Source organism: Mastigoproctus giganteus, chromosome 5 (assembly GCF_048544385.1).
Source record: "Mastigoproctus giganteus isolate SK-2022 chromosome 5, ASM4854438v1, whole genome shotgun sequence".
NCBI classification, from domain to species: domain Eukaryota; kingdom Metazoa; phylum Arthropoda; class Arachnida; order Uropygi; family Thelyphonidae; genus Mastigoproctus; species Mastigoproctus giganteus.
The window spans coordinates 153479415-153494004 of record NC_143579.1 but is presented as its reverse complement, the minus strand read 5'-3'; the positions used below and the strand labels follow the sequence as shown (position 1 = coordinate 153494004).

At 37.8% G+C, this 14590-nt stretch overlaps 1 protein-coding gene across 2 annotated transcripts in view; it reads right to left on the bottom strand.

Annotated features, from left to right (window-relative positions):
- car (vacuolar protein sorting-associated protein 33A) overlaps positions 1–14590 on the bottom strand; it is a 302059-nt gene that overhangs the window by 21633 nt on the left and 265836 nt on the right. For both annotated transcript variants that reach the window (XM_090373474.1, XM_090373475.1), the window contains one exon: positions 9181–9349. In XM_090373474.1, the coding sequence (XP_090229600.1) occupies positions 9181–9349 (169 nt within the window). The remainder of the gene's footprint in view (positions 1–9180; positions 9350–14590) is intronic.

The following is a 14590-nucleotide window of genomic DNA, read 5'->3' as shown; positions in this document are numbered from 1 at the left end:
ATCGTGGACTAATGTTATTAGTGGAGTCCCTCAGGGTTCAGTATTGGGTCCATTATTGTTTTCTGTATTTATAAATGATATTGATGATGGTATATCAAGCTTAATGTCCAAGTTTACAGACGATACGAAGGTTGGCAGGGTTGTCAAGGACACTACTGACACTATGCTGCTGCAACAGGATCTGGAAAGGTTGAGCAGATGGGCTGAGAGGTGGCAAATGAAGTTTAACATTGACAAATGTAAAGTACTACATATGGGAAACAGCAACCCTAGAGCAGCAACGTATCAACTCTGTGGTACTACACTGACAGTGGTAGAGTATGAAAGGGACCTGGGGGTGGTTGTGCAGGCAGATATGAAGTTCTCTGAGTAGTGCAGACGGGCTGCAAGAGTAGCTCATGGTGTATTGTCAATGATATATAGGAATTTTTCTAGCAGGGATAAGGAGGTAATTATTCCCTTGTATAAGGCAATGGTCAGGCCACACCTAGAGTACTGTATACAGGTCTGAAGGCCTCATTTCAAGAAGGATGTAGAGCTGCTGGAACAAGTACATAGAAGGGCAACAAGATTAGTGAATGAAACAAAAGGGGGGCTCTCACGAAGAAAGGCTTAAGTTTTGCAAATTACAGTGTCTGGAGACTAGGCACCAGCAAGGTGATCTGATAGAGGTGTATAAAGCCTTGAATGGTTTGAGCATGCTCAATGCTGATGGGATTCTTCCTCTTGCTCAGAATAATCACCTGAGAGGGCATAAATTCAAATTGAGGAAAGACAGATGTAGGACAGACGTGCGGAAATTTGCCTTTAGCCAGCGGGTGGTTGGTTGGTGGAACAGCCTTGTCGTGGAAGTTGATAGCCTAAATAAGTTTAAGGTTCAGCTGGACAGGTATTTCGAACGAACAGAGGAGTGAAGTGGAAGTGGTTATTTTTTATTTATTTATTTTTTTTGGCTGATGCTGCATAAGCTTGCTTTCTTGCCTCTAGTAATGCTAACTCCTTCAATGTCTTATCAGAAAAATGAGTCACGTCAAAAAGCTGTGAAAACAAAGCATTGGTGTAAAGTTTTTTAAAACAGGCAATTACTTCTTGATCCATGGGTTGGATCAGTGATGTGGTGTTTGGAGGCAAAAACTGGACTTTGATGAAATCAAAGTCAATTTCAAGAATGTTTGCCAAGTCTTGGGGGGTGGGCACTAGCATTGTCAAGAATCAGCAGTGTTTTCAAAGGTAAATTGTTGTCAATGAGGAATTTTTTTATGCTCGGGGCAAACTCCTCAAAAATCCAATCTTTGAAGACTTTCTGGTCTACCCAGGCTTTTGCATTGGATCTCCACATCACTGGCAGTTTGGTCCCAAAGCAGCGAGGATTTTTAGAGTGGTAAACGAGAAGTGGCTTTACTTTAAAGTCTCCGCTTGCATTTGCTGCCAATAACAAGGTAAGCCTATCTTTCATAGGCTTATGTCCTGGGAGCGTCACTTCTTCTTGTGTGATGTATGTTCGATTTGGTAAGCGCTTCCAAAATAACCCAGTTTCATCCCCGTTAAAAATTTGCTGCGGAAAGTAGCCTTCCTTCATGATTAAATCTTCAAATTTTTTCACAAACTCTTCTGCAGCCTTTTTATCTGCACTAGCTGCTTCCCCATGTCTGAGAACACTATGGATACCTGTTCTCACAGATCATTGCCTGAGTTACTGGATCTTTCATTTGTCTTTCTCTAATCCAGGTAAGAAGCAGCTTTTCCATTTCTTCATTGATTAAAGATCTGTTTCTGTCAGAAATTTTCATTGCTCCAGTGAACACCCTAGCACCTATAATCTTGTCTCTTTGTTGCCAAAAAAGTTGCCACGGTTGACCTAGGGATGCCATACTCTTGAGCTAAATCTGTAATTGTTCTAACTTTCTGCACTTTTTCTATAATTTCTTTCTTCTTTTCTATGCTCAACCAAGTGTGTTTCTTTCCTGAATTATTCCGCTGTTCACTTCTCTTTGGACCCATTATCAAATTTCACTCAAAAAATAACTGGCAAAGCACAAAATTTTTTACTTTATGAGAAACGCAGAATTATAAATTAGCACAAACAACTAGAGCAAACGTGAACTCAGACTATGATTATTAACGAGATAATGTTGTCTCATAACTGAGGAAGAACTGACGGCATACCTGTAGCTATCTTTGCGGGCAGCTAACATAGCTGAACGATTGAGGGATCTATTCCCGCTTTATCTATCATTGGTTAAATGTTACTCTCGCTCTTTAATACCATTGGTTAAAATGTATGAAGCAGCCGTCACTATTTAGTGCTATTTAGTAATGTTAAACGCAGTTACGTAGTCCAGCAAAGAATTCTATCGTGCAATTTCATGAAATCCGACTGTCGAATTGCGAGGCACCACCTGTACTACTTGCAAGGGCCATCTCTAAGAAGAGTACAGTAAAATCTTGTTAATACAAACTCAGTTTATACAAAGTACTCATTTATGTGAAGTACATACCATTCCCCTGCAAAAGATAGGCTTTTCTATGTAAATATATTCATTTATTAAAAAGTTCGGTTAACATGCATTACAAAATTCGTTTTCACGCCTTGAGAAATAAATACTGGTAGTTCTCAAATTTACGAGTTAATTCGTTCCTAGTGTGCACTCGTAAAGCGGGAATTTATTTCCCATAGACATAATGTTAAAAATAGGGGTTACGGTATCAACAATGAAATTAGTTAGCTAATTAGTTTATGTTTAAACAATGATTGATTTATCGAAAGAAATGAAAACGTAGCCTGTAAAATCAAGCATTATTGACTCAGCACTCGTTGGTTTGTTGCACAAGGTATGGTCTTCTTCAGAAATGCTTCAAGAGACGTTTGTTTCCAAGATAATCTTCTCTTTTCTTTATAAATTTCAATAGCATGCACAAGAATTTTTTAACGGAACGCTCAAATTGCAACTAACACGATTTGCACAGAATCACAAGTTTACAAAGCTAAAAAAAAAAGGAATGAAGAGAAGATTCTGAAAATTTATTTATATGATTGAAGATTTCCATAAAGGGCAAACACATTTCACTGTAATAACATAAAAACCCACACAATTCCAGCTGTCGGTATTTTGACAAATGCAATAACATCGAGTTAACCTGTTTATAATTGAATGCAGTAACAGAAAAGCCCAATAAACTGGAAGTGCAAATAGTTTTTGTTTTATGGTCGTGACTTCCAGAAATGTGCTTTAAAAAAATATCACAAAGCCGCTCAAAATTTGTTCTTATAATATATGATAACGATGAAAGTGTATTGTGTTTAATGATTTGAATTAGTAACTAATACAATTTACACTATAAAAAATGACCTTTTAGGGAGTTATGTAGAGAAAATTTGAACTTCTGAGGTCATGGAATGAATTACCAAAAAACAATTTTCACGATACAATGGTAACAGATTAATTATCATAAAGCGGGATACACTGTATTGTATAGCTACGCACATGGTTTGAAATGCAGTATTTATGAATGTTTAACATTAATTTTTTGCAATTAATGTTCATATTTTCGATTTTGTTGATACTTTATAAAAAAAAAAAAAAACTCTTAAACCCTGGAACTTGTAAAGTGTGTTTGGTGTCAAGCAGCACCAGGGGTTTCCCCCATCTCCGCATTGCTTGCATTGTGATGGGTGTGCCAGTTTACTGGAAATGCCAGAGATTCAAACGTGTATAAAATCTAAAGGAATGTGAATCGCATAGGAACCCATAACCGGAAACGTCACGGGAAAGTAGTAGCAGAGGCACAAGAAGCAGAAATGACACAAGACAGTAATTAATGGCAAACATTTATTTGACATAATATTAACAATGGAGTACGAGACAGATGCATTTCATGATGTTACAACAGATGCTCGAAGGTTCCACCATGAGACGCGATGCATGCGTGACACCGATGCAGAATGGATTGGCGGACATGGTCGAACACACTTGGAGTTTCTTTGACAGTAGCAGCAGCAGTGCAGACGAGTCTCGCCACGAGATCCATTTCCGTCTCCACAGGCGATTCATACACGATAGATTTGAGGGTCCCACACAGAAAGAAATCAAGGCTCAATAAATCTGGTGAGCATGGGGCCAGGCAACGGGTCCACCATGGCCAATCCATTGATGTCTAAAATGCCTGTTCAAATGGTCACGAACACACCTTCCATAATGGGCAGGCGTCCCGTCATGTTGAAACCAAATGTTGCATCTCACATTTGCTAGAACATTGTCAAGTAACCCTGGTAGAACTTGTTCAAGAAAGATCCGATATTTAGCGGAGTTCATGCGGGATGGTAACAGGTACGGGCCGACTAAGCAGTCACCGACCATACCTGCGCACACATTTATTGCGAAGCGATGTTGTGCCGCATGGGGGCGCACACCATGTGGGTTGTCTTGAGCCCACACATGAGCATTGTGCTGATTGAATAAGCCTTCTCGAGTGAAATAAGCCTCATCCATGAACAAAACATAGGCTGAAAAATTCAAGTCTTGAACACTTTCTTGGAGAAACCACTGCGCAAAAGCCACACGTGCAGGATGATCTTGGGGGGGAGCGGTAACTGAACCCTTTGGAGATGAGAGGGGTGTAAGGAATCGTGCCAGACATGCTGTACACTGTAACGAGACACCCTAAGGCAGAGGCAACGGCACCTGTGCTGGTAGTAGGATTATTCTGGACAGCATTCAACACACTTTTTTCCATGGCGGGAGTTCGCGTTGAACGTGGTCTGCCCACACTACCCCTGTTACCTCTAAATGACCCATAATCGCACAAATTTTGATGCATACGCACAAACAAATGGTGGTCCGGTACATGTCTGTCTGGGAAGCGTTCTCCATAAATTCGTTGAGTGGCTCGTCCATTGCCCTCTACTAATCAGTACACTAGGTGCATGTCTGCCAGCTCACAGTTCGTATATCGATGCATGCTCTTTGTGTGCAGTGACTACCGCGCTGTCTACCGACTTACGGTGATGTTTCCGGTTATGGGTTCCTATGCAATCCACATTCCTTTAGATATTACCTACCTCCTCTAAACCAATATTTTTGAGACACCCTGTATATATACATACCCTTTATACGCTTGCATGGCAGGGAGGCACTAGGAATGAGAGGCCGAAACTAGTAGGCGAAGGTGATTTTAGATAGTTTAATTTAGATTGCATGGGACATTCACTTGCGTGCAGGTAGAGTGGGGGGGTAGATTGAAGATTGGGGGAAAGGCAGAGACATGGAGCCGATAGAGAAGACAGCTCCAGTTTACAGTGGGGCACGCCCCACCAGAGAGTAAGAATGGAGGTGGTGCATGGGGGGGGGAGATGGCAGAACCGTCACATTCCCCACCAAACTCGTAAAGTGAGAACCGCCTGTATTGTTATTTTGTACGTTTAATACAAATCTTAGCACAGCTGTCCAATTATTGCCCCTATTATTTCCTCTGTCCACCCAGTTCACTGATTCCCGAAGGATGGCACTGACTTGTTAGAAATCATTTTTGGGTAAACAATACCACTTTATAGTAACTACAACATAAGTGCATTCTGAAAAACATCACGAAAGAATAAAAACAGTTTTTCTAAGTTGTTTACATACACTCCCTCACTCTCCACGAGATTAAGGTCAGTTGCAATTGTTATGCCAGTTCAAAGTATCTTTTGTTACAATATACAGTAATCTATTTTTTGTGCCATTTTATCTGAGCTGATATGTTTTGGAACTTGTGTCTTTAAATTAATTTAAAGTCTGTTTATATTAAATCTCACCTAGTAGTGTTATGGTCACAAAACGTAAACTGATGGAAATTGAGCCTGGAAATTAAACCGAAAATTATACAAGAGGCCGAGAGGATTGAACTTCAAATTATCTGGCTCAGCAACATGGAATTAGCAACTTCAAATGCAGCAGTAGCTGGCTCCAAAGATTTAAAGACAGGAATAACTTGGTTTTGCGAAATGTTTGCGGTGAGTCTGGATTAGTTGACAAGGAAAAGGCTACAGACTGGTTGTGTTCTGTACAGTCTATTCTTGAAAAATATGAGGCAAAGGATATTTTTAATCTTGATGAGACAGGTTTATTTTACAATTTTCTGCCAAATAAAACATTTGCTGTTCGAGAAGAGTCTTGTCATGGTGGAAAATTAAGTAAACAACGATTTACTATTCTGTTATGCTGCAATTCAAAACTATGCCCACTTGTGATTGGTAAGTTTTCCAAGTCAAGATGTTTTAAAGGAAGTTAACCAACTTCCTTCTGATTATATGGCCAATAGAAGTGCTTGGCTTACAGTCAAAATTTTTCAGTCTTGGTTATCAAAAGTGGACAGAAGAATGGCTTCAGAAAAAAAGGAACATTTTGATGATTCTAGATTGTTGTACAGCACATTCTGCCGAGACACTTCAGTTGACATATATACGTCTGTCGTTTTTAACCTCCCGTTACCAACTTGGCCGAGTGGTCAGGAGCAGGAGTGCAGCAGCAGCACACACTCTTTGAATAGACCAGGGATCAAGCCCCTGACTGCTAAATATGGTTGATCTGCCAACCCGTGTTAGCAGATTAGGGTACATTTCCCTCAGCATGAATTGTTGAGGTGGTTTCTATCCTTCAGTGGGTGATAACGGCTGCAGTTTACCCCCTTTTTTTAACCACCAGTTTTATGCAGCCACTGGATCAAGTCATTATTTATAACCACAAGGGAGCATATAGAGCCTACCTGATAAGGTACTTGATCTTCAACAAAGGAGGGAGGGAACAAGTTACAGCTAAATTAGAATATCTTGGATGCTATCTATAATCTTGCTATTGCTTGGGACAGTACGGCATCAAGTGTAATAATCAACTGCGTCAAAAAGCAAAAAGAGTAGTTTAATTTGTGTGTAGTTTAATTAATTGAAGGAAATATCATCAAAAAACATGGTCCAGCAGACGAATGTGATAGCAACATTGAGGAATTTGAAGGAGCTATGGATTTTGTTGGCGAATTTGACGAGTTTGTGAAGGTACATGTAGTTTCTACCACAGCAATGCAATACCAGAAGAGCTGCTCAGCACCAAGCAAAATGTTTTTGTTACCAGCGAAAGTGTGTGTGTGTGTGCAAAAGAGTTCCACTTTCAGTTAAATAAAAACTTGAAATTATTCAAAAGTTTGAAAACAGTGCATCCGTTAAATCTTTAATGAAATATCATAATGTTGGTGGCCAAACCATACGCAACATCGTAAAAAATAAAGGGAAGCATTGTATTGGAAACGCAAGTAGTACATGGTAAGTTTTGTTATCTATCGCCATAATTTTTATGTAGGTTGCTGAACATTTTTCGATACAGTAAGTCCCCAACTTACGCAGCTACGGATTTACGTAAATTTTTTTTCACTCAATTTTTTTAAAAAAAAATAATAATAAGCAATCAATAATGATCATGGCACATGCAAATTGCAGAAGTGAGATCGGAGTGACAAGCAAAAAACATAGGAAACAAGAGAAGATTCTTACAATTTATTAATGGTTTTTTTTTTTTATATGACTGAAGATTTCAGTGAGGGGGATAACGTAAAACTCACAGAATTCTAGCTATTGGTATTTTCACAAATGCAATAAGATCGAGTTTACTACTCCTTTATAATTAGATGCACAAACAGAACAGAACAGAAAAGCCCAATAACCCGGAAAGTGCAAATTGTTTTATGACAGCGACCTCCAGAAATGTGCTTTAGTAAAATGTGAGTTCGCGAGGGGTGATAATAGTGAGTTTTCGCCATAACTCTGAAGTCTTTACAGAAAATTTCATTTTGACCGTTATCATGGTACCTACTAAGAGAATAAGTGACAGTGGTACTAGTAAATCTATCAAGAAAAGGAAAGTGATTGATTTGAATCAGCGATTTGAAAATTAAAATAATAAGAATGTATGAAAATGTTCAAACATTAACAAGTATTGCACTGAATTCAGATTTGTCGATAATAATATAGTAGCAATATGCTACTAGTCATTCCCGAGTTACGTAAAACTCGATGAAGTAAGAAGTCCTGGAACATAGTCCTACGTATGTTGGGGGCTTCTGTATTTTTGGATTACCCGAGTAATCGATTATCCGGGATTTGTTTTTTACCATCTATCCCGGAAAATCGAGAGTCTACTGTATATGTCTTTCTTTCATAAAAAAAAAAAAAAAAAAAAAAATAGATTGTAAAATCACTTCTTTCCTTCTCTTTCTCATTAAAAAATTACGGAACACAAATAAACTCTCTCAAGGAAACCAATGGTTATATGCAACCCAGTTTGAAAACTTACGACTTAGTGGATTGCAGCAAAAACAGAAAGTTTTTAATCTTTGACCTATGACAACACTTTACTTAATAAATAATTTATCATTAAGCAACAGTATCATTAACAGAGCAAAATAGGGTGAATTAAAATTGAAAATTTTTATCCCTACAGATATTGTGCTAAGACCAAATTTCACCCACATTGTGTACTTAAACACATCAAGAAACTTTTCAGTTCACCTATACTTTTAAATCATACATTTTATTTACTTTTATAGTTTAAATCATTAACATTCTCTTAATTAGTCTTAAAATTTTTGAAGTCCAATTCAGAAACACACATTATGTGGATAGAAGACAGTTTCTTCTATTAAACTCTACAGATTTTACAAAATGGCAAAAGGGAGATTGTCCCTGTTGTTTAAAACAATCAGAAAACAAAAACAAAAAAAAAAAAAAAAAAAAATGTAGAGGAATACTCAAGTCTCTCAATAATGGTGTGACTGTCATTGCTGTAACATAAGAAAAAAGTTAAGTTTTTTCAGCTTCTATGCAGTTCACTGTCTCATTCCTAAGCTGAATTATTGAAACATGACAGATCATTTAAGGTTGTATTTCTTGCAACTGAATTTGTCACTCTGGTAATTCATTCAATGGATCAGAACCATTTAACCATCTAAACAGATATTTTTTTCCCTGAAGTGCGGCTGCTTCTGGGAAGTTTATTAGCCAATTACATCTATAGCCTCTCCCAATATCCATGCCAATTGTTAATTGCAACAATATCGGGGGGGGGGGGGAGAGGTATATCCAATAACAGATCATTAAATTTTAAAAGTAATAACTCATTTAATATGTAAAAATTAAAAATTCATTATAATTACTTCTTTTGCGCAGTCCTGTAGGTATCTGCTGTTGTGCTTCCACAGTATTGCCTGGAAGCAGATTGAGGATATCAGGAATAGCTCTCCAGCCTGGAGAAGTAAGAAACTGGGTCAACCGTATGCTGAGAGGTGCATAACCACTATGGACATAAGAGACATCTGTAGGATTCTTTAAGAAAAAAAATAATTATCCTTTGTCAGAATTAGTATTTTTTTTTTTTTTTTAAGTAATTTTTTTTATTTGCTAATAAAAGGAAATATCTAAATATTTTTATTAGTACAAAGAACTATATTTAGAGGTGTGCTGCCAAACTGTTGAACATTAATTTCATTTATATTTAGTCGTTTTATTGACTTAATTGTTATATTAATTATTTTCTATAAGTAGCTTTATAATTCTAGCCAAGATCAGTGGTTTATTTTGAATTTAGATAGCGATTTTGAAATTTAATACTTAGTGTCCGTAGATTTTACATTCGTAACTTGCCGCTACGGAATACCGTATCGTTAAATGTTATGGTATACACATACAATACGGAATACCATAATGTTTATTGTAAAATTAGATAGCGAAATACGTAGCGGTGTATTAGCAATCTGTTAGATTAGTACAGTACTATCAATAAAATTTATTAATCTTATTAAATTTCATTGTTAATTAAGCTATACTTAAACAGAATCATGACCCAGACTAGAGCAGCAAAGCAGTGTTCACAGAATAGCCAGAGCGCTGTGGCTCGCGGGAAACGGAAGGGGGCGATTCTCCCACGGATCATAGTCTAAAACAATGCAAGAAATGTGAAATTTTTGCGAACCTGTTTAGAACAGGACATGATCTAGCTAAGGAGGATGTCTGTGTGTGTGCTAGGTGCAGAGACTATGAAGAAATTAGCCACAAACTCAGTGTTCTGATGGGCATCTATGAGAGTTTGAGGTGTAGGGTAAATACCCTTGAATAAATTAATATGATGAGCCCATCAAGCTCTCAGCTGTATAACACAACAGCAGAGCTCACTCCTGTGCATCAGGCAACACAGCGGCAATCTCCAAGGTAGAATGCAGTGGTCCCACAGGAACTAGTTATTGTCAGTGACTCTACTGTCAGGGAGACGGAGAATATAGTATGCAAAAAGGATAGGTGGAACAGGACCAGGGTATGTCTGCCAGGGGCAAAAGTTGATGACATTGTAGAGCAGCAGATATTGTTGTCATTGGCACTAATGACCTTAAGAGTAAGAGATCTGCAGATTTACTTAACAAGTACAGGTCAATGCTCGAAAAAAAAAAAAAAAAAAAAAAAAACAGTCACAAGTTACGGTTAAATTTGGAAGTGTTTGCAATTCTGTCCAGACACGATAGGAAGGAGTATATGATGAGAGCCTTGTCAATCAACCTCTGATATTGTTGGGATATCAGAGACATGGTGTCACACATATAAGCAGTGCAGAATTGGAATTTGGGGAGTACAATGTGTACAGAAAGGACAGATAGGGTAGGAACGGAGGAGGGGTTAGTTAAGAAACACAATCTAAGGAAGTGCACCCAATTGATGTTGGTGGACAATGCAATGTTGAGTCTGTTTGGTGTGATATAAGCACTGAGAAAGGAAAAATGAGTAGGTGTGTGTTATAGGCCTAATGAATCTGATGAGTATAATAAGCAATTGTGCAGAGAAATAGGGTGAGCCAGTAGAATAGAATGTCTTATTAATGGGGGATTTTAACTTTCCAGATATTGATTGGAACTTGTGGTTGATCACTCGCACACTAGCAAGACTTATGGATTTATTGGATGACTGTTTTCTACTGCAGCATGTTCGAGAGGAAACCAGAGGGAGTAATACAAGCAGTTCTCGCTTTACGTTTTTTTTTTTTTTTTTGTATAAAGTATCAACAAAATCAAAAATATGAACATTAATTGCAAAAAACAAATGTTAAGCATTCATAAATACCGCATTTCAAACCACACACATAGCTATACAATACAGCATACCCAGCTTTACGATATTAATCCGTTCCAGAGACACCATCGTATCGTGGAACCCAATAACATATTGCTTTTTGATAATTTGTTCCACGATCTGGGATGTTGAAATTTTCGCTATATAACTCTCTAAAAGGTCGTTTTTATAGTGCAAATTGTATTAGTTACCAATTCAAATCAATAAAATGAACTGCACTTTCATTGTTATCATATGTTCTGTTATTAGAACACCTTTGTGACATTTTTCTTCAGCACATTTCTGAGGTCATGACCATAAAACAAAAACAATTTGCGCTTTCCAGTTACTTGGGCTTTTCTGTTAGTGCAAGCAATTATAAACGGGTAGTAAACTCTATCTTCTTGCATTTCCAAAAATACTGATAGCTGGAAGTGTGTTTTTTTGCGTTATTATTGTGAAATGGCTTTCCCCTTTACTGAAATCTTCAATCATATAAAAAACAAATTTTCAGAATCTTCTCTTCATTCCTTTTTTTTTTTTTCGTAAACTTGTTACTAGATGCAAATCGTGTTAGTTGCAATTTCTGCATTCCGTTAAATGCTTATGCGTGCTACTGAAATTTATAAAGAAAAGAGAAGATTATCTTGGAAATAAACGCCTCTTGAAGCATTTCTGAAGAAGACTCCTCCTTGATCAAAAACCAATGAATGCTGAGCCAAAAAGGAGTGATCAACGAGTGTGCATTTAATCAATCATGATGAAGAATAAACATTCTTTACCATTTGTAAGTCATAAATAATTTCTCTATTATTATAATTTGCTTGATTTTATTTCCATTTCTACGTTTCCATTTCTTTGGATAAATCAATCATTGTTTAAACAAACTAATTAACTATCTAATTTCATTGTTGAGAACGTAACCCCTATTTTTAACATTTCTATGGGATTTAATTCCCTTTTTACGAGCGTGTGCTAGGAACAAATTAACTCCTAAAGTCGAGAACTACCTGTATTCTTGATCTGATTATCAGCAGAGATTATTAATGCATTAAGAATTTGCAGATAAAGGAACCAATAGGTGACAGTGATCACAATGTACTGATGTGGGATTTACTTAAAGATATAACTATGATCAAGGGTAAAGGGAAGGGTTTTTGTTTTCGTAAAGGTGACTATGGAGGTTTCAGACTGTTTTTAAATTCTGTAGAGTGGCATCAACTGATGATGAATTCTAAATAGGAAGCTTTCAGGGACTTAATCTTGAAGGCTACTAGGCTTTTTATGCCAACTGAGAATGGCTTGTTTGTTTGTTATTTGGTTTTTAGGAGCATTAGCAACTAAGGCCATATTGTTCTGGGATATGCGGTGGTCATTCCTTGACCTTTCCGCATCCTCCGTATTTGGTGGTGATGGGCTCGAACCCCGATCTAATCAAGAAGCATGTGCTATGCACTGCTGCTCCTTCCCACCTGGCTACGGAGGCGCTCCTAAGAATGGCATAAATGGATGTTGGATGAATTAATGAGGCTCGTGGCAGAGAAGAAAAGTGCATGGGATGTATAAAAATTATCAGGCGACACAGAAGCCTATGACAGATATAAGCTAGTCTGTAATCAAGACACAAAGCAGGTGAAGGCAGATTACAAGAAATCTTTGGCAAAGGATGCAAAGAAAAACAGCAAAGAGTTCTTTACTTATGTAAACTCTAGGAGAAAGGGGATGAATCAGATTGTTTCAATTGATATCGACAGTTTGACTATTGATGATCCTGCTCAAGTAGCTGATAAATTTAATGAGTATTTTGCATATACATTCGCACATGAGTTATTCAAGGAGAGGAATGCCAGAAATTTATCAAACTAATAGGGAGTAAGTGATTTTGTGATAACAGAGCAGACTGGAGGAGAAATTGTTGAACTTAAACTTAAAAAAGGCACCTGGGATAGATGGAGGTAGCAAGGGAAGTAAGCAAACCCTTAGCAATAATTATGGGAGCATCCTTGGATTCAGAGGAGGTCCCCATGTACTGGAGATGTGCAAAATGTATCCCCAATTCACACGGGGGGGGGGGGTTCAAAGAGTTATGCAAATAATTATAGACTTGCAATGGATAAAGGGATGGTTGAATGGGAGATGGCAGAGAGTGGTAATAAATGGACACTGCTCTAAGTGGACTAATGTTATTAGCTCCCCCAGGGTTCAGTGCTGGGCCCATTGTTGTTTTGTGTATTTTCAATGATATCGATGAAGGTATATCAGACTTTATGTCCAAGGTTGGAGATGATACAAAGGTTGGCAGAGTTGTTAATGACACTAAAGCCAGTAGGCTACTGCAACAGGATCTAGAAAAGTTAGGCAGAGGGGCTGAGAAGTGGCAAATGAAGTTTAACATTGAAAAATGCAAAGTACTGCATATGGGTAGCAGTAACGCAAGAGAAACATACCAATTCTGTGGTACTGGTATGTTTCTCTTGGGGAGAAACTCAGGGAGGTGGAGAATGAAAAAGACCTTGGGGCAATTGTGGAGTTTTGTCAATGATATATAGGAATTTTGCTAGCAGCCACAAGGAGGTGACTATCTCTTTGTATAAGGCAATGGTCAGGCCAAACCTTGAGTACTGAATACAGGTCTGGAGGACTCATTTTAGAAAGGATGTAGAGTTGCTAGAACGAGTACAGCGAAGGGCAACAAGATTGGTGAGAGGAACAAAGGGGTGCACTTACGAAGAAAGGCTTAAGTTCTGAAAGTTGCAGCATCTGGAGACTAGGCACTTGCAAGGTGATCTGATTGAGGTGTATAACACCTTGAATGGTTTGATCAGGCTCAATGCTGACGGGATACTTCTGCTTGCTCAGACTAAGAATCTGAGGGGGCATAGATTCAAATAGAGGAAAGACAGTTGTAGAATAGAATAGATGCTTGGAAGTTTGCCTTTAGCCAAAGGGTAGTTGATTGTTGGAACAGACTTCCATCTGTTTTTGTGGAAGTTGATAGCTTAAATAAATTTAAGGCCGAAAACACGGCCTTAAATTTATTTTTTTGGGTGACCAGATGGGGGAAATTGGTAGGTTCTCCCCCCCCCTACTTCTTGGTTAATGCTATATAAGCTTGCTTTCTTGCATCGCATGCCTCAACTAATGCCAAGAAGTGCAGAATTGTATCATGTCGAGTTCAATCTTAACTCTAGCAGGAATTTGCTGTATTTGTTATGTGGTATATTAGTAATATTACCACAATTTACTGTTGTTTCCTAAAGTGAAGCATTATAGCATCATCATCATTATAATACAATTCACATTGTGGATTCCACAACAAGATGTTTAATTCCTAGACATCAAATAAGTAGCACCTCTCCTATTAAGAGTATACTGCTATTTATTTTCATTTGAGTGTCATTACTTAGAATACACTGTTTTGGAGTCTTCTTAACAGTGGATAAACTGGAGTTTAAGAAAGTTAGATTCTGT